Genomic DNA, 23,133 nt, shown 5'->3' with positions numbered 1-23,133 from the left:
TGTAAGGGAAATAGGTTTGAGCATCCTTTGTGCTTTTATTCTTTATTTCTTTTATTATTATTATTTTTTCATTTGTTTTCTTATATTTTCCAATGCCTTTTAAAATGTCTAATTGTCAATTTTTTCAATTTATATATATATATACTTTTCATATATCTTTTTAAAACTTTTTTGTCCACTTTCATTTGATTTTATTTTTTTATTTTGGGATCTAGATTCTTTTAACAAGCAGACCAAAACACACCCAGGATCTAGTGGGGTTTTTTTGGTTTTCTTGTTTTGTGTTTTTGGTTTTCTTGTTTTCTGAGGGGTTTTTTTTTTCCCTGTTTTTTGCTTTGTTTTTGTTTGTTTGTTTTTTGGGGGCTTGGGGGGGTTGTTGTTTTTGTTGTTCTTTTTTCTCTTCTTTTCTTTTCTGGACAAAATGATGAGATGCAGGAATTTACCCCAAAAGAAAGAACACGAGGTAGAACTCATAGCCAGGGATTTAATCAATACAGACTTAAGTAAGATGTCTGAACTAGAATTTAAAACAATTATAAGGATACTAGCTGGGCTTGAAAAAAGCATAGAAGACACTAGAAAATCCCTTACTACAGAGATAAAAGAACGAAAATCTAGTCGGGATGAAATTAAAAATGCTGTAACTGAGATGCAAACACAAATAGAGGCCATAGAAACAGGATGGACCAAGCAGAAGAACAAATCAGTGATATAGAAGATAAAATTATGGAAAATAATGAAGCTGAAAAGATGAGGGAAAGAAAGGTAATGGACCACAAAGGTAGACTTAAAGAATTCAGTAACTTAGTAACACGTAATAACATTTGTATCATAGGAGTCCCAGAAGATGAAGAGAGAGATAAAGGGGCAGAAGGTTTACTCGAACAAATTATAGCTGAAAACTTCCCTAATCTGGGGTAGCACATAGACATCAAAATCCAAGAAGCACAGAGAACTCCCATTATATTCAGCAAAAAACAGCCATTGTCAAGGCATATCATAGTCAAATTCACAAAAGACACAGACAAGGAAAGAATCCTGAAAGCAGCAAGGGAAAAAAGGTCCTTAACTTATAAGGGAAGACAGATCAGGTTCACAGGGAATCTGTCCACAGAGACTTGGCAGGCCAGAAAGGAGTGGAAGGAAATATTCAGCATGCTGAATGGGAAAAATATGCAGCCAAGAATTCTTCATCCACTGAGGCTATCATTCAGAATAGAAGGAGGGCTAAAGAGTTTTCCAGACAAACAAAAACTAAAGGAGTTCATGACTACTAAATCAGCCCTGCAAGAAATTTTAAGGGGGACTCTTAGAGTGGAGAAAAAAAGACCGAAAACAACAAAGACTAGAAAGGACCAAATAACATCACCAGAAACACCAATGCTACCAATAACATAATGGCACTAAATTCATACCTCTCAATAATCACTCTGAATGTAAATGGACTAAATGTGCCAATCAAAGACATAGGGTATCAGAATGGATTAAAAAACAAGACCCATCTATATGCTGCCTACAAGAGACTGATTTGAGACCTAAAGACATTTGCAGATTGAAAGTGAGGGGATGGAGAGTCATCTCTCATGCCAATCGACATCAAAAGAAAACTGGAGTAGCCATACTTATATCAGAAAAACTAGATTTTAAAACAAGACTGTAACAAGAAATGAAGAAGGGCATTATATCATAATTAAGGTGTCTATCCATCAGAAGATCTAACAATTGCAAATATTTATGCCCCCAACTTGGGAGCACCCAAATATATAAATCAATTAATAACAAATATAAAGAAACTCATTGATGATAATACAATACTAGTAGGGGATTTTAACACCCCACTTACAGCAATGGACAGATCAGCTAAGCAGAAAATCAACAAGGAAGCAATGGCTTTGAAAGACACACTGGGCCAAATGGACTTCACAGACAAATTCAGAACATTTCATCCTAAAGCAGCAGAATACATGTTCTTCTCGAGTGCACATGGAACATTCTCCAGATTAGATCACATACTGGGTCACAGATCAGGTCTCAACAAGTACAAAAAAGATCAAGATCATACCATGCATATTTTCAGACCACATTGCTATGAAATTTGAAGTCAGCCATAAGAAAAAATTTGGAAAGACCTCAAATACATGGAGGTTAAAGAACATCCTACTAAAGAATGAATGGATCAAACCGGAAATTAAAGAAGAATTTAAAAATACATGGAAGCAAATGAAAATGAAAGCACAACAGCCCAAAACACTTGGGATGCAGCAAAAGCAGTCCTAAGAGGGAACTATATTTCAGTACAGGCCTACCTCAAGAAGGAAGAAAAGTCTCAAATACACAACGTAACTTACACCTAAACGAGTTAGAAAGGGAGCAAATAAAGCCTAAAGCCAGCAGAAGACAGGAAATAATAAAGATTAGAGCAGAAATAAATGATATAGAAACAAACAAACAACAACAACAACAAAAACAGTGGAACAGATTAATGAAACTAAGAGCTGGTTCTTCAAAAGAATTAATAAAATCGATAAACCCCTACCCGGACTTATCAAAAAGAAAAGAGAAAGGACCCAAAGAGATAAAATCACAAATGATAGAGGAGAGATCACAGCACCACAGAAATACGGACTATTATAAGAAAATTAAAAATTATATGCCAACAAACTGGGCAACCTGGAAGAAATGGACAAATTCTTAGAAACTTACAAACTACCAAAACTGAAACAGGAAGAAATAGGAAATTTGAGCAGACCCATAACCAGCAAAGTCATTGAATCAATTATCAAAAATCTCCCAACAAACAAAAGTCCTGGGCTGGATGGCTTCCCAAAGGAATTCTATCATAACATTTAAAAGAGTTAATACCTATTCTTCTCAAACTGTTTCAAAAAATAGAAATGGAAGGAAAACTTCCAAACCTACAAAGTCAGCATTACCTTGACTCCAAAACTAGACAAAACCCCACTAAAAAGGAGAATTACAGGCCAATATCCCAATGAATGTGGATGCAAAAAGTCTCAACAAAATACTAGCAAAGTGAACTCAACAGTACCTTAAAAGAATTATTCACCATGATCAGTGGGTTTTATTCCTGGGCTGCAGGGGTGGTTTAATATTTGCAAATCAATCAACGTGATACACCATATTAAAAAAAAAAAAGAAAGAAAGGATAAGAACTGTATGATCCTTATCAGATAAAGGGCTAGTATCCAAAATCTATAAAGAACTTACCAAACTCAACACCCAAAGAACAAATAATCCAATCAAGAAATGGGCAGAAAACATGAACAGACATTTCTGCAAAGAAGACATCCAAATGGCCAACAGACACATGAAAAAGTGCTCAACATCACTTGGCATCAGGGAAATACAAACCAAAACCTCAATGAGATACCACCTTATATCAGTCAGAATGGCTAAAATTAACAAGTCAGGAAATGACAGATGTTGGCCAGGATGCAGAGAAAGGGGAACCCTCCTACACTGTTGGGGGGAATGCAAGCTGGTATAGCCACTCTGGAATATAGTATGGAGGTTCCTCAAAAAGGTAAAAACCGAGCTACCCTATAACCCAGCAATTGCACTACTGGGTATTTACCCCAAAGATACAAATGTAGTGATCTGAAGGGGCATGTGCACCCCAATGCTTATAGCAGCAATGTCCACAAGAGCCAAACTATGGAAAGAGCCCAGATGTCTATCGACAGATGAATCGATAAAGAAGCTGTGGTATATATTATACAATGGAATATTATGCAACCATCAAAAAATGAAATCTTACCATTTGCAGTGATGTGGATGGAACTATAGGGTCTTATGCTAAACAAAATAAGTCAATCAGAGAAAGACAAGTATCATATGATCTCACTGATGTGAGGAATTTGAGAAACAAGACAGAGGATCATAGGGGAAGGGAGGGAAAAATGAAACAAGATGAAACTAGAGAGGCAGACAAACCATAAGAGACTCTTAATCTTGGGAAACAAATTGAGGGTTGCTGGAGTGGAGGGGGGTGGGAGGGATGGGGTGGCTGGGTGATGGACATTGGGGAGGGTAAGTACTATGGTGAGTGCTGTGAATTGGGTAAGACTGATGAATCACAGATCTGTACCCCTGAAACAAATAATACATTATATGTTAATAAAAACAATAGATAAAAATAAAAAAATAAAAGACAAAAAAAATCTGTATGATCCTGCGAAAAATGAAGAAAAAATTTGACAAAATACATTATGCATAACTGATAAAAACCCTCAATAAAGTAGGGATAGATGGAACATACCACAACATCATAAAAGCCATATACAAAAGACCCACAGCTAATATCACCCTCAATGGGGAAACTGAGAGCCTTTCCCCTATAGTCAGGAACAAAACAAGGATGTCCATTCTCACCATTACTATTTAACATAGTACTGGAAATCTTAGCCTCAACAATCAAACAAAAAGAAATAGAAGGCATCCAAATTGGCAAGGAAGAAGTCAAACTTACACCTTGACAGATGACATGATGCTCTATGTAGAAAACCCGAAAGACTCAACCAAAAAATTGCTAGAACTCAGACATAAATTCAGCAAAGTCTCAGGATATAAAATCAATGTGCAGAAATCTGTTGCATTTCTTTTTTTTTTATTCTTATGTTAATCTGTTGCATTTCTATACACCAATAGCAAAGTAGCAGAAAAAGAAATCAAGGAATCGATCCCATTTGCAACTGCACCAAAACCAAGATACCTAGGGATAAATCTAACTAAAGAAGCAAAAGATCTATACTCTGAAATTATAGAACACTTATGAAAGAAATTGAAGAGGACTCAAAGAAATGGAAAAGTATTCCATGCTTGTTGATTGGAAGAACATTGTTAAAATGTCTGTATGACCCAAAGCAATCTACACATTTAATGCAATCCCCATCAAAATACCACCAGCATTTTTCACAGAACCAGAACAAACAATCCTAAAATTTGTACAGAACCACAAAGACCCCAAATAGCCAAAGCAATTCTGAAAAAGAAAAACAAAGCTGGAGGCATCATGATTCTGGATTTCAAGCTCTATTACAAAGCTGTAATCATCAAGACAGTATGGTACTAGCACAAAAACAGACACATAGATCAATGGAACAGAATAGAGAACCCAGAAATGGACCCACAACTATACAACTAATCTTTGACAAAGCAGGAAAGAATATCCAATGGTAAAAAGACAATCTCTTCAACAAATGGTGTTGGGGAAACTGGACAGCAACATGCAGAAGAATGAAGCTGGACCACTTTCTTACACCATACACACAAAAAAAATTCAAAATAGATGAAAGATCTTAATGTGAGACAGGAAACCATCAAAATCGTAGAGGAGACCACAGGCAGAAACCTCTTTGACCTCGGCTGTAGCACCTTCTAGACATGTCACCACAGGCAAGGGAAACAAAAGCAAAAATGAACTATTGGGACTTCATCAAGATAAAAAACTTCTGCACAGCAAAGGAAACAACCAACAACACTAAAAGGCAGCCTACAGAATGGGAGAAGATATTTGCAAATGACATATCTGCTAAAGGGTTAGTATCCAAAATCTACAAAGAACTTACCAAACTCAACACCCAAAAAACAAATAACCCAGTTAAGAAATGGATGGAAGATATGAATAGACACTTTTCAAAAAAAGGCATCCAGATGGCTAACAGACACACGAAAAGATGCTCAGCGTCACTGATCATCAGGGAAATACAAATCAAAACTACTATGAAATACCACCTCACACCTGTTAGAATGGCTAAAATTAACAACACAGGAAACAACAGGTGTTGGCAAGGATGCAGAGAAAGGGGAAACCTCTTGCATTGTTGGTGGGAATGCAAACTAGTGCAGCCACTGTGGAGAACAGTATGGAGGTTCCTCAAAATGTTAAAAATAGAACTACCCTATGATCCAGCAATTGCTCTACTAGGTATTTACCCAAAGGGTATAAAAATACAGAATCAAAGGGATACAGGCACCCCAATGTTTATAGCAGCATTATCAATAATAGCCAAACTATGGAGAGAGCCCAAATGTCCATCAACTGATGAATGGAAAAAGAAGACGTCACACACACACACACACACACACACACACACACAACTGTGGGATATTACTCAGCCATCAAAAAAGAATGAAATCCTGCCATTTGCAATGACATGGATGGAGCTAGAGTGTATTATGCTAAGTAAAATAAGTCAGTCAGAGAAAGACAAATACCATATGATTTCACTCATATGTGGAATTTAAAAAAGAAAACAGGAACACATGGGAAGGGGGAAATGAAGAAAAGGAGAGAGGGAAACAAACCATAAGAGACTCTTAATGATAGAGAACAAACTGAGTTGTTGGAGGGAGATGGGTGGGGGATGGACTAGATGGGGGATGGGGATTAAGGAGGGCACTTGTTATGATGAGCTCTGGGTGTTGTATGTAAGTGATGAATCACTGAATTCTACTCCAGAAACCAATATTGCTCTGTATGTTAACTACCTAAAATTTAAAACAAAACAAAAGAACTGCCCCCTGAGAAAAAGGCTGCAGTCATCCAAAGACTTGACTAGGGATTCCAACATGGCTCTCTCAGGAGTCTCAGTGCTTGCCAATGTGCCCCTCCCTAGGCTTCTTGCGCGGGTTCCCCCATGACATTCCAGCTGGCTTCTTTCAAGCAAGAGACCCAAAGATAAAGCAGGGTAGAGTCACATGTATCTTATGACCTGGCTTTGGAAATGATACACCGTCACTTCTAGCATATTCTAGTGGTCACAGAGACCAACCTTGATATGGGAGGGGACTACACAAGGGTATGAATACCAGGAGTTGGGGATCGTTGGGGGCCATTTGGAGGCTGGCTATAACAACACACACACATTTTTACAGGAGCAGAAAATTTTCAAAAGAAGTAAAAAAACATGGCAGATGTTGTTAATATATCTCAAAGCCTCAAGTGATTTTAAAATTAGGTAAATTTTACAAAAAACAAAATGTAGTCCCTCTGGAGAAGAAGCCACTATGTCAATGTTAAGGTAGCTATTAAGTTGTCTTGCATCCATCTTTATCCAGGTATTAATTCAAGGAAAGCTAGATATTAAAGCTTTAAAAGAAGAGTTAGAACAAAGCCAATGTTAGACCCTTACTATTATTGGAAACAGGGCTGGCCTGGATGCCAGGCACGGAACCATCTCTTTGGGAAGCCACCACCTTTGGAGACTGCTATGGACTTCAAAATTCCATAGTTCTATTCACATAGACTAAGATGAAAATGGTGTACCTCCAAAGTTGTGCAGTGTGAAAGATCTGAATTAGGGCCAGTAAACACTGTGGAGCTGGAATTCTAGGCAGCAATTATAAAAGCAAGGCAGCCACCCCCTCTCCTTCGTGGGCCCCACAAAATTAGCCAGAAAGAAAAGAGGATTCATACCAGAACTTTGTGGAGTGGATAGCTCATTTAATGGTAAGTTTAGGCAGAGAGAGCCAAGATGTACCAATAACAATTCCACAGATTCTGGGTTTTCTAGCAAAGTATGCATATTTATAGAAAAGAACAAATATCTCAGCAGTTACTTACTAAATTTAGTTATAATAAAAAGCCCAAAAGTCTTTTGGAGATGTTTTTGTTAAACCTATTTAAAATGTATGTTACTAATGCAAAGTTTTAGGGTTGATATTGCAGTTAATAACACTGATCCTTATCATTTACATTTTGTATTTTCTTTTTTTTTTTTAAAGATTTATTTATTTATTTGAGAGAGCAAGAATGAGAGAGAGTACATGAGAGGGGGGAGGGTCAGAGGGAGAAGCAGGCTCCTCGCTGAGCAGGGAGCCCGATGCGGGACTCGATCCTGGGACTCCAGGATCATGACCTGAGCCGAAGGCAGTTGCTTAACCAACTGAGCCACCCAGGCGCCCCTCATTTTGTATTTTCTACATGAATGATTTTGAATAACATCACTGCAGTTAGTGACATCATACTCATTTTATTTATTTACTTATTTATTTATTTATTTTTAGAGAGGGAGAGGGGAGAGGGGGTCAGGGGGAGAGGCAGAGGGGGAGAGAGAGAGAGAATCTTAAGTAGGCTCCATGCCCAGCGTGGAGCCGAGAGGGGCTTAATCTCACAACCCTGAGATCATGACCTGAGCTGAAATCAAGAGTTGGACGCTTAGCCGATTGAGCCATCCAGGTGCCCTGGCATCATACTCATTTTAACTGTGAGGTGAGAAGGTTCTTGTAGTTTTTACTCAGGTTAAATATGCAAAATACTGACATATATACTTCATCTATACAGCGCAGGTTCTTAATCTGCTTGAGTCCTCTATCAATCAATTAATTTTTAAATTTTTAAACAAAAATCCAAAGACCTTTAGCATAATTGCAGGACAGGTTACCCTTAAAGATCAATACTGTATTTATCCAGAGCCTATGTGAATAACTGACAATGATAATTTTTTAGAAAGATTGAAAGCAAGGATGGCACATCATCTCTAGTCCTTGGAAACTCTCCTAAATAGAAAGAAACACGTTTTTACTAGTAACTTCTAACTTTTATTAGAAAAAACTTACAAAAAAGTTGCAAAAACAAAATAGTACAAAGCATATTATTTACCTTTACTCAGATTCACCCATTGATCATATTTAACCCCATTTGCTTATCATTTGCTCTCTTGCCTCTATCTATCTACCAGTTGATCGATTGTTCTATCCAAAGAGGAATGTAAAAGTGTATATTTATATTGAGAGAGGGAGGGCGCAGAAGAGGGAGGGAAAAAGAATATATACATGAAGTTGTGTGTCTGTTTGATTTTGTGTGTGTATATATGTACATACATATTTTTTCCTAAGCCATCATGGCCCTTTATCCCTAATACTTTACTGTGTATTTCCTAAGAATAGGAATAGGATAGCCTCTTTCATAACCAGAGCACAGCTGTCAACTGCAGTACATTTAACATTGATACTTTATATATTTTTAAAGTTTTTATCCAAATCTAGTTAGTTAACATACAGTGTAATATTAGTCTCAGGTGTACAATATAGTGATTGAACACTATACAACACCAGTACTCATCACAAAAAGTGCACTCAATCCCCATCACCTACTTCACCCATCTCCCCCCCCCCCTCCCTTCTAGTAACCATCAATTTGTTCTCTAGGGTTAAGAATCTGTTTCTTGGTTTGCCTCTCTTTTTTTCCCCTTTGTTCATTTTTTGTTTCTTAAATTCCACATATGAGTGAGATCATATGGTATTTGTCTTTCTCTGACTAATTTATTTCGCTTAGCATAATACCCTCTAGTTCCATCCACATCATTGCAAATGGCAAGATTTCATTCTTTTTATGGTTGGATAATATTCCCTTGTATAAATATACACATCTTCTTTATCCATTCATCAGTCAATGGATACTTGGGCTATTTTCATAATTTGGCTACTGCAGATAATGCTGCTATAAACATCAGGGTGTATGTATCCCTTTGAATCTGTATTTTTATATTCTTTGGGTAAATACCTAGAAGTGCAATTGCTAGATGGTAGGGTAGTTCTATTTTTAACTTTTTGAGGAACCTCCATACTGTTCTCCAGAGTGGCTGCCCCAGTTTGCATTCCACCAACAGTGCAAGAGTGTTCTCCTTTCTTTGTATCCTTGCCAACACCAGTTGTTTCTTGTGTTGGTTTTAGCCATTCTGACAGGTGTGGGGTGATATCTCATCATAGTTTTGATTTGTATTTCCCTGATGATCAGTGATATTGAGCATCTTTTCATGTGCCTGTTGGTCATGTGTATGTCTTCTTTAGAAAAATATCTCTTCATGTCTTCTGCCCCCCCTTTTTTTAATAGTAGACTTTTTATTTTATTTTATTATTTTTTAAAGATTATATTTATTTATTTGACAGCAAGAGAGAGAACCCAAGCAGGGGGAGCAGCAGAGGGAGAGGGAGAAGCAGGCTCCTTGGCTCAGTCGTTAGGCATCTGCCTTCGGCTCAGGTCATGATCCTGTGGTCTTTCTGCCCCTTTTTAATGGGACTATTCATTTTTTGGGTGTTGAGTTTTGTAAGTTCTTTATATGTTTTTGGATACCAATCCTTTATCAGATATGTCATTTGCAAATAGCTTCTCCCATCCCATGGGTTTCCTTTTAGTTTTGTTGTTTCCTTCACTGTGCAGATGTTTTTTATTTTGATGTAGTCCCAATCATTTATTTTTGTTTTGTTTCCTTGCCTCAGGAGACATATCTAGAAAGAAGTTGCTATCGCCAATGTCAAAGAGGTTACTGCCTGTGTCCTCCTCTAGAATTTTTATGGTTTCATGGCTCACATTTAGGTCTTTAATCCATTTTGAATTTATTTTTGTGTATGGTGTAAGGAAGTGGTCCGGGTTCATTCTTCTGCATGTGGCTGTCCATTTTTCCCAACACCATTTGTTGAAGAGACTGTCTTTCCCATTGGATAGTCTTTCCTGCTCTTGCGAAGATTAGTTGACCATATAGTTGTGGGCTCTTTTCTGGGTTTCCTATTCTGTTCTGTTGATCTATGTGTCTGTTTTTTTGCCAGCACCATACTGTTTTCATCATTACAGCTTTGTAATATAACTTGAAGTCTGGAACTGTGTTGCCTCCAGCTTTGCTTTTCTTTTTCAGAACTGCTTTGGCTATTTGGGATCTTTTGTTTTTCCAATCAAATTGTAGGATTGTTTCTTCTGGCTCTGTGAAAAATGCTATTGGTATTTTGATAGGGATTTCATTGAATGTGTAGATTGCTTTGGGTCATATAGACATTATAACTCAATATTTTTTCTTCCAATCTATGAGCATGGAATGTTTCTCCATTTCTTTGTGTCATCTTCAATCTTTTTCAGCAGTGTTTTATAGTTTTCAGAGCACAGGTCTTTTGCCTCTTTAACACTTATACTTTAATCTGCTCTTTGAATTTAAATTTTCTCAGCTGATCCTGGAATGTCCTTTATAGCACTTTTTCCCTTCAAGACAGGATCTAGAATCAGTTCAGTCTAAGATCTGACTCCAGTACAGAGTCCAGTCTAGAGTCAGATATCTTTTACCTCCTTTTATCTGGAAACTTTCAAAGCCTTAATTTGTCTTTTAGAACATTGGCATTTTTTTTTAGAAATACAGTGCCCCTTCCCCTTTTTTAATAAACACTTCCTACTTTTGAGGTTGTCTGATATTTCCTCATCATTCTACTCAGGTTATGCATTCTAGGCTGGACCACTCCAAGAGTAATGTTGTGTTCATCAGGTGTCATATCTGGAGGCACTCCATGTCCATTTGTCCCTCCTTGGTGATGGTAATTTTGATTGCCCAGTCAAGGTGTTTTCCATTTCCTTCCTTGAAACTAATAAATCTGTGGGAAGAAACTTTAAGATCATGAAAATATCATCATCAAAACTTCCCCCTAGACTTAGCATCTATTATGAATCCTTACTTGATCTTGATTTTTTTTTTGCTTGATCTTTGTTACAAAGACTGCAAAATGATGATTTTGTAACTTCTGCACTCCTTCTGAACGGATATGTCAGCTCTCTGCATTCTACTGGAAGCAAGAGTCCCCCCCTTTCCTGCATTTACTTATCTAGTTACTTATCCAATTATTACCAGTTTTATCCACTTATCTATTTATTATTAGGACTCATGAATACCCATTATTAATAATTTTCATTTATTAGTGGACTTAATTATTTTTTATTCTCACATTGTTCCAGATTTGGCCAATGCAACCCCCTTCAAGCTGGCTCCTGCAAGGGGGACAATGCAACCCCCTTCAAGTTGTTTAATTTGGAAGAATGCTGCCTTGTTTCTGGCATAACAAGAAGCCTACTCTCATCATTCTTTCGTTATTCCTTATATGCATTTCCAATCTAGTTATTTGTTGTTGTTTTTAATGCAGCACAGAATGCTGGGAATAGAATACTTAAAAGATCATGGTTATAAAAGACAGATATGATGATAGCCTAAAACTAAGGCTGAGACAGAAAAAAAAAAAAAAACCTACAGAATTTTGGGGCAGTGGAATGTTGATAATCACAAAAATGGCCCAAGTCATTAGGAAACTATTTAATCAGATCAAATTAAATTGTTCTTAATAGTGTGGTTTTGTAAATATTTGGTACTTAAATGCAATGGTTATCATATTTATTTGTGCATATTAATAACCTGGAAGATTCTTTTAACTTAAAAAAGAGCTTGTACATTTATTTTTAAATTGATAATAATAGTTGGTATCAAATAACTATAATACTCCACATACCATAATATTCTCCAGGATATATTTGTTTATATAATAATATAAATGTTTTATTTCTAAATGGCAGCTAGCAAATTTTTATTAAAGTAAGCACAATTCTGTGAACTGAAAGCTTTCTAAAATTTATTTTTTAGTGGTATATAATATATAGTGATATACACAAATATAAAATGTATAACTTAATGAACTTTTTACAAAAGTAATTACTTTTTCTAAAATGTATAATCACCACTCAAGTCAAGATAGAGAAAGGTTCCTTTGTGACCCCTCTAAGACATTATCTTTCTAATTAACCACCTATCACTGTATATTAGCTTTATTTATTTTTCTTGCACTTCACATAAATGGAATATACAAATATTCATATAATGTATGGATCTGGCTTCTTTTGTTCAACATTATGCCTAAGAGATTCATCTATCTTGTTGCTTATAGTGATAGTTTGTTCTTTTTCATTTTCATGAAGTATAACACTGCAATGAAGATATTACAATCATTTTTGTATATTTTGCTTTTGATGGCCATTTGGGTTGTTTCCAGTTTGGGGCCATTATGGAAACACCTGCTATGGACATGCATGTCCATGTCATAGGGTATTTGTGTTTTTACCTATATTTATGTATACTTTCTTTGTAAATGGTTTTCCAGAGTGGTTTTACAAGCTTACATTTCCACCAGCTTTCAGAAGAGCTCCAATTCTTCAACATCCTTACCAAAACTTGGCATTGAATGACTTTAAAGTTTTAGCCAGATTGGCAGATGTGTAATGATATGTCACTGAGGTTTTTATTTGAATTTACCTTTAAGTAATGATTCTAAGCATCTTTTCTTACGCTTATTGAACATTTGGATTTTCTTGTGTGTGAAGTGCCTATTCAAGTCTTTCGCCCATTTTTTAAGAAAATATTAAGTTGTGTTGTCTGTCTTTTCATTATTGTTTTAGAGAATCTTTATATATTCTGATTACAAGTCCTTTGTCATATACAAATCTGAAAGTATCTTCTCGCACTCTGTGGCTTGCCTTTCCACTCCCCTAATGATGTCTTTTCTTTATTTTTTAAGGATTTTATTTATTTATTTATTTATTTATTTGAGAGAGAAAGAGAGAGCACGAGTGGGGGGAGGAGCACAGAACAGGGAGCCCGATGGGGTGGGGCTCCATCCCAGGACCCTGGGATCATGACCCAAGCCAAAGGCAGATGCTTAACTGACTGAGCCACCCAGGTACCCCTAAGATTTATTTTTAAAGTAATCTCCACACTCAATGTGGGGCTCGAACTTATAATCCTGAGATCTCAAGATCAAGAGTAGCATGCTCCACTGACTGAGCCAGCCAGGCACCCCTGTCTTTTCTTTATTTAAGAACACTGCATGTAGTTTATTTTTACTAAGTTGTTGAATATATGAACATAAAGATGTTTGTAGTATTCTCATAATATCTTTTTAATAGATAGAGGATCTATAGTGATTACCCCTGTTTGATTTCTGATATTGGTAATTTGTATGCTCTCTATTTTTATCTTTGTTATGCTTGCTAAAAGTTAACCAATTTTATCATTTTTTTTGAAGAACGAGCTTTTTGTTTCATTTACTTTTTTATTGTTTCCATGATTTTAATTGCACTGACTTCTGATCTTATCTTTATTAGTTTCTTCCTTCTACTTACTTTAGATTTATTTTCCTCTTCTTTTTCTAAGTTCTTGAGGTAGGATTATTGATTTGAGAATATCCTCTTCTCTCACAGGACATTTAGTGCTATAATTTCCCCTATCAGCACTGTTTCAGATGCATCCCACGTATTTTGGTATGTTACATTTTTAGTTTTGTCTTGTGATGAACAAAAGTTCTTAATGTTAGTAGCATCAACATGTCTGTTTATTCTTTTATTGTTAGTGCTTTTCATGTCCTGTGTAAAATCTTTGCTTAGGTCATGAAATATACTTCTATGAAAAAATTTTCTTCTAGAAACTTTATTGTTTACCTTTCACACTTAGGTCCATAATCCATTTGGAATTGAATTTGTGTATGGTGTGAGATAGGGATCAAGATTTGTTTTCCACCATATGAATATCTAAGTGATCAAGCACCATTTATTGCAAAGTCCATCTTTCCCTCACAGTACTACAGTGGGACTCTTGTCATAATCAGGTGACTGTTTATATATGGGTCTATTTTTAAATTCTCTGTTCTCTTCCATTTGTCTAATTATCTTACTTTGTTTTTGAATTCTATACCTTTATAGTAATTCTTGGTATCTTCTACTGTAAATCCTTCAGCTATTTTCTTATTTGTCATGATAAGGTTAGTCTTATCCCTTTGCATTTTCATACGAATTTTAGAATCAGCTTGTCAATTAAAAAAAAAAAGCTTGAATTTTAACTGGAATTTCATTGAATCTATAAACCAATTTGAAGAGACTGATGCCTTTCCATAGTGTGTCTTTTAATCCACGAGCATGAGAATGGTTTAGTCATCCCTCCTCATTTATTTAGGTCTTCTTAATTTCTTTCAGGAATGTTTTGTAGTTTTTCATGTAGAGGTCCTGCTCATCTTTTGTGAGATTTATTCATAAGTATTTGATGGTTATGATACTATTGTAAATGGTTCTTTTAAAATTATATTTTCTAATTTTGTCAGTATGTTGAAACAAAATTGATGTTTTATGCTGCTATTGTATCAGTGATGTTGTCAAATTCACTTATTATTTCTAATAGTCTGGATTCTTATAGATTCTATATGTACACTATCATGACATATATGACTAATCACAATTTTATTCTTGTTTTCCAATCATTGTATCTTTCTAATTCCTTTTCTTTTACTTAAATCACTACATTGACCAAGACTTCCAGTATAATGTTGACTACAGGTGGTGAGAATGGACAAAGTTAGGAGCCTTTTGAAAACCTAGGTACCCAGTTCTCATCCCCTCAAAATTCAGCAGGTCCAGGTTGGGGGCCTTGAAAATCTACATTTTAACAAGTATTCTAAGTGATATCAATGTAAGGGTGTCCTAGAAACACACTTTGAGTAATATTTTTAAAGCCTCACTCACCTGAAGAGTTTTCTTGATTAGGATGGATTATTGCTCTTTTCTTTCTTCCTTCTGTTCCCACCTTCATCTTCTTCCATGCTAGTGATAGAAGTATAAAATATTACTTTTTTGAGCACTCTATTTTGCTGCTTCTCTTTCTCTGTCTCTAGGTCTGGATATAACATGCATGTATGGGTCTTCAGTGTTAAAATGTTGACTGGCTTTAGAAAAGAAAAAAATCCTCATCCTGAGTCAGCAGTCCTACTCAAAAAGAAGAAATCTTTTTTAAAAAGTATATTCAAAAGTTGTTGAGATCACAGTTGAATTCAGTTCTTTCTATATACACACCCACACCCACACATGCACACATACAAACAATCATAGGGGTGTTGCCACATGATGGAAACAGTATGAGGGGAAAAAAACAGATTCTAAAGGATACACAGTTGTATAAAATAAAACTTGAATAATATGAAATCACTTGAGAGAAATATGGATACCATGTGGTTTCCTAAATATGGTTAGTTCCAAATCAAAGGAACAATATATTTTCTTAGATTAAGAGACAAAATATGCCATGGATATTCATGGAAGGAAGAAGAGATAGAAAATAGCTGCAAATATCATAGAGTATTAGAGTTGGGCGGGGCCTTTCAGATCATGTTAGCTGACCCTGCCATTTTTATAGCTGACATGACAGAGATCCAACCTGGTAGAGTGAGTGACTTGCCCAGTGTTACTTGGTGAAGTAGTAGTGGTAGTACTGGGCGCAGCACCCAGCATCCCAGATTCTACCCCAGAGCTTCTTGCCTGATGTCACTCAGATGGTTTATGATAAGAGATCACATATATGAACAGAATCCCAGAGAATAAAGAATGTGGATACATCAGAACAAACCCACAGAAGTGAGTCCTTCATGCAGGATTAGAGGGAGCTACATGAAACGGGATCAATTTTGTGAACAAATTGTAAGATGTGAGAAAGGAGGCAAAGTGAAAAGGAAATGGGAAAAACTAGTGAGACAAAGAAAACAGTAAATTAGGGAAGTCAAAAAATGGAAGATAATATAAATAACAACACAATAAATTAATTCAAGAACATGTAGACAGATGTAGTATTTTTCTGTCATTTTTGTCAAAAATGTATCTATCTAGAATTGTTTCAATAATAAAATGTCCATAATGAAATTGTATGAAAGTACATTTAGACGCCTTTAAAGAAAATTACACCTAAAGTAATGGCAAAGTTAAGTTCTTAATCTTCTAAAATGCTGAAGGAAGAAGATCTAGAAATCCAAAGATGTACTTCTCTATATCAAGAACCATTAAATGTAAAATCAAAGAAACACAGGGAAAGCTAGGGCTAGGTGTTTCTTCAAAGGACTCTACTGGGTTTTGTTTTTAAGACATGGTTGAAGAATGAAAATACAACAGGGTGGAGAATCCCAAATATTTTGAACAATCAAGTGGTACTGCCTTAATTCAAAGAGAGGTAGAGTTTTTACAGTATTCAGAATTGTTGGACTCAATTTCCTTACTTTTGCACTTCCTTAAGAGCCTGAACCTAAATGTTACAATCATAATATTTGTTTGCAACCTGACTAGCCATGTAAAAGCATTAACCTTCATGGTTCATTTGATGAGCCAAAGACTTCTGTTTTACCTCCTGGGAGAGGAGGCATCCATTTTTAATCAATGTTTAACAGAGATAAATGGGACATAATCATAAGACAAAAGTCATAGAAAAGTGAATTTTAAGTGTGGCTAGTCAACCAAATACATATACTTAGCAAACTAATATACCGGTTAAGGACACAGGATTTAAAATCAAGCAGATATAGGTTTGGTCCCCAGTTCACTCCTTACTATTCATTACTTATGTAACAACTCCTTCTTTCGCTTCTCTCCTTCCCCCCTCCCTCTCTTCTCCTCCCTTCTTCTGTTAAAATATATCTATTGAGCATTTACTATGTACTGGGTTCATGCCATAGACTAGTGGGACAGTTATCTGACATTGCTGAGGGAGGACATGGAAAGTTTATAGGGAAGAAATTTGTGGTGTGTGACACAAGCAAAAGTGTAGATGCAGAAGTAAGCCAGGCTGGGACAAATCTGAGCAGACTGGAAACAAATAATGGGGGGTGCGTTTGGAAAAACACGTTAAAGTCAGGTTGTGAAAGGCTCTGCATGCCAGGATAAGCAATTTCAAATTAACTATGCAGATAATTGGCAAACAATTAGAAACTGAACGATTTGGAAGGAAGTCTAGTACAGAAAGCCAAAGGAGGAGACTATTTCAAGAATAGTTTACTATGTACTTCAGAGCAGACAAAAAAGAAATGGATTTAACTGTTAAAAGGATATGATGACCATTAAAATAACTTTGGGTGCTGGGGATAGAAACCAGTGGTGGGGATGAAAGAGGGGACTGAGGGTGAAGACATGGAGCCTGTGGGGCAAGAGTTCCACGGGAAGCTTTAGCAGAATGGGAAGGAAATAGTCTGGTAGAGATTGAGAAAGCAGTGAGGCCAAGGGCAGCTATATTTTTCCTAAGATGAAGAGTTACTAGCTATGTGTGAAGTAAAAAGACCCGTGTGGAGAGCCTGAAGATTCTAGGGTGCAAGAGTTTGAACTGACAGCTGAAGTGCAGAGGGAAGTCTTGCAGAGCTGGGGCAGCACTTCTTCCTCTGAGATTGAAGGGTATGACTTGACACTGAGATCTTTTTTGTAGCAGGGAGGGAATCAAGGCAACGTTTATCTGTGTACTCCAGGTGAGCTCTTATTGGCAACATCAGGCTACAAAAAGACCAAGTGACTGAGGCTGTAGAAAGACAAACATCAAAGAGTTTAGCCCATCAATAGATTCAGTAGGAGCATCAAACCATTCTGATTCACACTCCAGAAACCTTTCTACTTCCTTCTGTGCTGTGTAATGTGGGAAGGTTGCAGTGCAAACATTCAAAGAAATGTAAAGCGCCCTTGATCTTCACCTCAATGGCACAGGGTTATAGAGACTACAGGTCCAATGCAAAGACCATTATTTGTCCCCAAAGTCACCAAATAAAGAGAAAGTTAAAGGTTAAAATGAATGGATATTTATGTAGACATAAACACATCCTAGAAGTTAGTGATTGTAGAAGAGGGTCACTCAATTCTGTGTGAATATGTCTAGTCTACATTCAAAGCATCAACTCTGAAAACTTTATTGCCGAACTCCTCCCAAACTTGTATATACTTTTCTTCTACCCTCCACCTCCAGGGTTCAAGGGGGCAGGTAAGACGGCTTCTGAGGATTGCAGATCTGGTTGCATCTTTATTTGAGCGCCGGGTTGGGAAAGAGGGAGCGAAGGGATACCCTGTGTGCAGAGCCCTCCTCAGTGACCACCGGGGGCTTGCACTCCAGCAATAATAATTCCACGCAAGAAAAGCTGAAGTTTTTATATCTGGCCAGGCATCCTCAGTCTAGAGAATCCTGTGGGCTAAGGAGACCCTAGTGTGCACTTGAAGAGCAGAGTAAGTGCGTTTGGCGGGAGAGGGCACAGTGCTGACTGGGCATCTTTGCTTTGGAGTCTTCCCTTTCGCATCAGCCTATCTGTGCCAACAGCTGAAAACTGGGGCTGCGGGCAGGAGGCGGGGTGTCAATCGGGAACACTGACCCATTGGCCCTGTGGCTGCACGAGCAGTTAGGGGAGCCCTGGGCGCAAGCCTGGGATAGCCTGATCTCTGCTCCAGTCCACAAATCCTTAACGGATTTTCTTTCTCTCCCTTCACCCTTTTCTCTCCTTTGCTCTCTTTCTTTCTCTCTCCCTCTTTTTTTTCCTTTTTCCCCTCTTTTCCCCCTCCCTCCCCGTCCCCTTCCCTTCCTCTCCCATCCCCCTTTCCCCTCCCCCTCCCCGTGTGTGAGCCTCTTCCTTTCCCCTCCTCCCCTTTTCCGCCTCCCTCTCTCTCTCCATCTCCTTTTCCCTCTCAGCTCGCCGGGCGACCCTGCTCCTGCCTCCCACATTAATGGCGGCATCTTCGGAGGATGATATAGACCGGCGGCCCATCAGAAGAGTCCGCTCCAAGAGCGACACGCCGTACCTCGCCGAAGCCAGGATCTCCTTCAACCTAGGGGCAGGTAAGGACGACCCTCTCGCCTTGCTCTCTCCTCCACCCCGCTTCCTCGTCTCCCTTCCCTCCTCGCCGGCTGGCTCAGCCCCCTGCCCCTCCTTGGGTGTCCCCCTCCCGGCAGTGCCCTCCCTTCCGCCCCTCTTTCTACCCAGCCGGGCGCCGGGCTCGCTCTCTCGCTCTTTGTGTCGCCGGTATTCGGAGGGGTGTGTGTGTGTGTGTGTGTGTGTGTGTGTGTGTGTGTGTGTGTGTTGCGGAGGTGGGGGAGGGTAGTGCGTGGAGCCCTACATCCGCCCAGGAGTCACACGCGGGCTTTCCCCTTCCATGAGGAGAAGAAAGTGTTGTCAGTGGTAACAATGATCTTAGGAATCACCAAGAGCTGGATCGGGATGCGAGTGCACTGGCTGTGGGCGGAGGGTCTGGCAAGGCTCTGCTGGTGAGGTTTGCTGGCAGGGCTACTACAGGGTGGAACTTGTTGGTGACATTCAGACTGGTGATTTTGCTGGGTTGATACCACTGCTGCGGGTGTGGGCTGGGGAGAGAGTGGGGGGATGACAGCTAGGAACAGGACCTTATGCTTTCACCAAGCAGTTGGAGAGCAACCCTAGGGAAGATGATAATAATAACACGGTCCATAGGATACATGTTAGGTGATTTGATTCTGTCACTGGTACTGGTGCCCAAATTGGCCCAGATGGAATTAAGTGAAAAGGACAACTGAGGTAAAGGAAGGAGGGAGGTGGGAGGGAGGAGGATAGAGAGGGAGGGAAGAAGGGATGGAGGGAAGGAAGAAGAAGGGGCAATAGAAAGGACTGAGGGATTCAGAAAATCAAACTGCTTCAGTTGAGACCTCTCAGGGTACCTGATAAGAGGCACCCAATGTCTGCTGTCCCCTCTGCTGCAGCTGCTCCAGATTCACAGGCCGAGCTCACCCTCTGTTACTAGTAGATGGTCACTATCACTGGGAGGAAGTTGTTCGCCACTAACTTCATAGTGCTGCCTTTTCTGAATGCCTCCTAAGCTCCCCAGCTTGTGTTTCTTCCTTTCCAGAGTCCCTTAGTATTCTAGCAATTCCAGTGCAAAAAGAGTGAGGGCATTTTTCTGAAGACCCTCCCTCAAAATAGGTTTGAAACGAGTTAATACCTTTTTCTTTAGAAAACTAAATCCCTGGAAATGGAAAAGAATCAAAGTATGCGTGTGCATGTGTTGGAGCAAAGAGGACCTTCAAATGATAAGTATTGCATACACTATTGAGAAGTTTGGACAAAAGAAAAAACTTTGAGTAGAGAAACAAGATGTGGTGGCCACGTACCCATATCTTCACAACTGGAAGAATGGCAATGGAAAGTACCAAAGTGGCCAAGGTCCTTGGAGTGCTATTTTCCTGTCTTGGTGATTTGGGGTTTTGATCATATGTTCCTTGTCACTCCTAAAATGTTTTCCTCTGGATTTAGGGCTAGGGAAATGAGGTCTTTATCGGGGGAAGCTTTGGCCTTTTTTGTGGCATGCTGTAGTAGCCTATGGTCTCATTATGGAACTCTTAATCCTTCACTTGTATGTTCCAGATTCAGGGTGTGGTTGTGAGGAGTCTTCAAAAGGACTGAGAAGAGTTTCTTTTATGACTGAGATTGTTTTCTCACTAAGTGATATTAGAAATTGTACCACTGACCCCTTTGCTACCACACTCTGGTATATTCCTTAATGTCTTTGGCTTAGCACAGGAGAAAAAGGGCTAGAGTGGGTTAATAAAGGTTGTTTACCTTGTTTTACTTTTACAGCAAAACAATAACATAAAACACTAAAAGGGAGCTCCAAGTTTCAGCCACTCCTGAGTTGGGTTGAGCCATTTTGCCACCAGATTAAATCCAGTGACTTGCAATCTTTTATTCTGGTTGGATTACTCTGGAGGCCAATTAAAAGATTGGACTTTTCAGACAAGACTTGTCTGCCTTTAATCTGGAAATAAACAAGCCCAACAAGCTTCCAGTCCCTTCTATATGTCCCTTAGAATCCCCCTAAAAGCAAAATCAAGAAAGACACCAGCAAGAAAGAGAAATACCATCCAGAGGATGTTGGAAAGAAGGGAGGGCGACTGCAGTGGGCTGTGTTCTGCGGTTAGGGGAGCTGTCCTCTCTCTGTGGTGCTGAAGCGAAGGACTGTGTGACAGAGACATGACTGTAAGTGGGGGAGGGGTGCCCAGTCCCTCCAAATGATGGAATCCCAGGGAAAACACAGAAGATCTAGCCACCGAAAACTTTTCTATCCCTGCCCACCTACATTTACCGCCTGTTTACTACGCCTCACGCCTACTACTCCACTGCTCACATCAGGCAGTTCTGCTCTAATTTTGTGCAGGCTGCTCACTCTTGGCGCTTTGTTTATTTTCCAGCTGGTTTCTGGTTGCTTTCCTGACATAGTAAGATCTACTCGCAGATGTGCCTTTCCCCCGCGTTTAAAAGTAATTGTAACCCCTGGTTTAAAAAGCAAACAGCCTTGTTTATCTCCTTGAGCAGCAAGTTGTAATTAAGCTATTAGTGTCGTTATCAGCATTACTGAACAGAGGAGCCTGCACACTTCGGATAAATTACATAATTTGGGCATAGAGAGAATTTTGTTTGTCTCTTAACAATAATTTATAAACAATTAAGCAAGGAAGCTTTAATCTGCCCTTTATTCCCACTCCTCTTCTACCCTCAAATAGTCACTTACTGTTTATTCTTTCCAGAGAAATTCTTTATTGGTTTAAACTATTTATGTTTAATATTTGCTTTCTCACACCCACTCATTATATATAAGTCCATGTTTAATATTTTAGAGGTTTAGTAATGCTTCATGGAATAAATATATATATATATTCATTTTATTTGGAAATCACAAAATCATTTTGGGTACCAACTCCCTTAAACTAATCTATATAGTTGCCAAATAAAGTGAACTGGGCATTTTGAATACTAATTAAATACTTAAGCATCCTTTCAACTACATCTTGTCCCTGAGGGCACTTAATACCATTTCAGAAATAACTCCACAGCTTGAGTGAAGGATATCCTCCTTCACCTACAGTCCCAAGTCAGTCAAAGAATAGCACCAAAATGTGGGTCTTAAATCACTTTATGAAGATGCAAATTTCAAGTTTCAGCCTAAACTGAGTATAGAACAGAAATTTTCTGAACCATGACTTCCATTTTTTCTAAAAGAGCCCCTTTTGTAGGTTTTTAACTTCTCTTCAGCACTTAGTATATTATGCTAATATTGATAATGATTGTTTACTGAAGATAGTATAAATGTTAGAGAAAATTAAGCCAAGGTATTTGCTGAAACTTACCCAGACACATCAGACCTCATTTAAAACATTGGAAGAGGTTTTTTTTTCCTGAGAAATTAAAATGTGTTATAAGGACATCGTGTAACAGAAGAATATGTTCACACTATTAGTAGCAAGTGTTTCTAATTGTGTTCTCACTTACTAATGAACATCACTGACATTTAGCTTGTGAGAACTTACCCTGCCTTATGAGGTCATTCATTCACTGCATTGAAGTAAATGCAATGAAGAGTTGCTGCTCATCTGGTGGATGTTTTCCTATAAGCTAGTGTGTTTTATTTATCTTTATACTGAGAGCACATAGAAGAGTATTTGATACATAGAAGTTGCTGAAACTGAAAAGTTCTCTGCAATTACACACTGAGGTGAATGGAGGTATTATGGTAAATAG

The 23,133-nt window shown here is 38.2% G+C and overlaps 1 protein-coding gene across 1 annotated transcript in view; it reads left to right on the top strand.

The window, feature by feature from the left end:
- Positions 1-21,536, top strand: part of LOC123837220 (phosphatase and actin regulator 1-like) — a 45,380-nt gene extending 23,844 nt beyond the window's left edge. The window contains exons 2-3 of the mRNA XM_045866113.1: positions 19,281-19,495; positions 21,426-21,536. Of these exons, the coding sequence (XP_045722069.1) occupies positions 19,281-19,495; positions 21,426-21,536 (326 nt within the window). The remainder of the gene's footprint in view (positions 1-19,280; positions 19,496-21,425) is intronic.
- The last annotated feature ends 1,597 nt before the right edge of the window (positions 21,537-23,133 follow it).

Source organism: Mirounga angustirostris, unplaced genomic scaffold, assembly GCF_029215605.1.
Source record: "Mirounga angustirostris isolate CCGP_5_RB_7025 unplaced genomic scaffold, mMirAng1.0.hap1 SCAF_8, whole genome shotgun sequence".
Lineage (NCBI taxonomy): Eukaryota > Metazoa > Chordata > Mammalia > Carnivora > Phocidae > Mirounga > Mirounga angustirostris.
The sequence above is the reverse complement of the archived record's forward strand: the minus strand, read 5'-3'. Positions and strand labels throughout refer to the sequence as shown.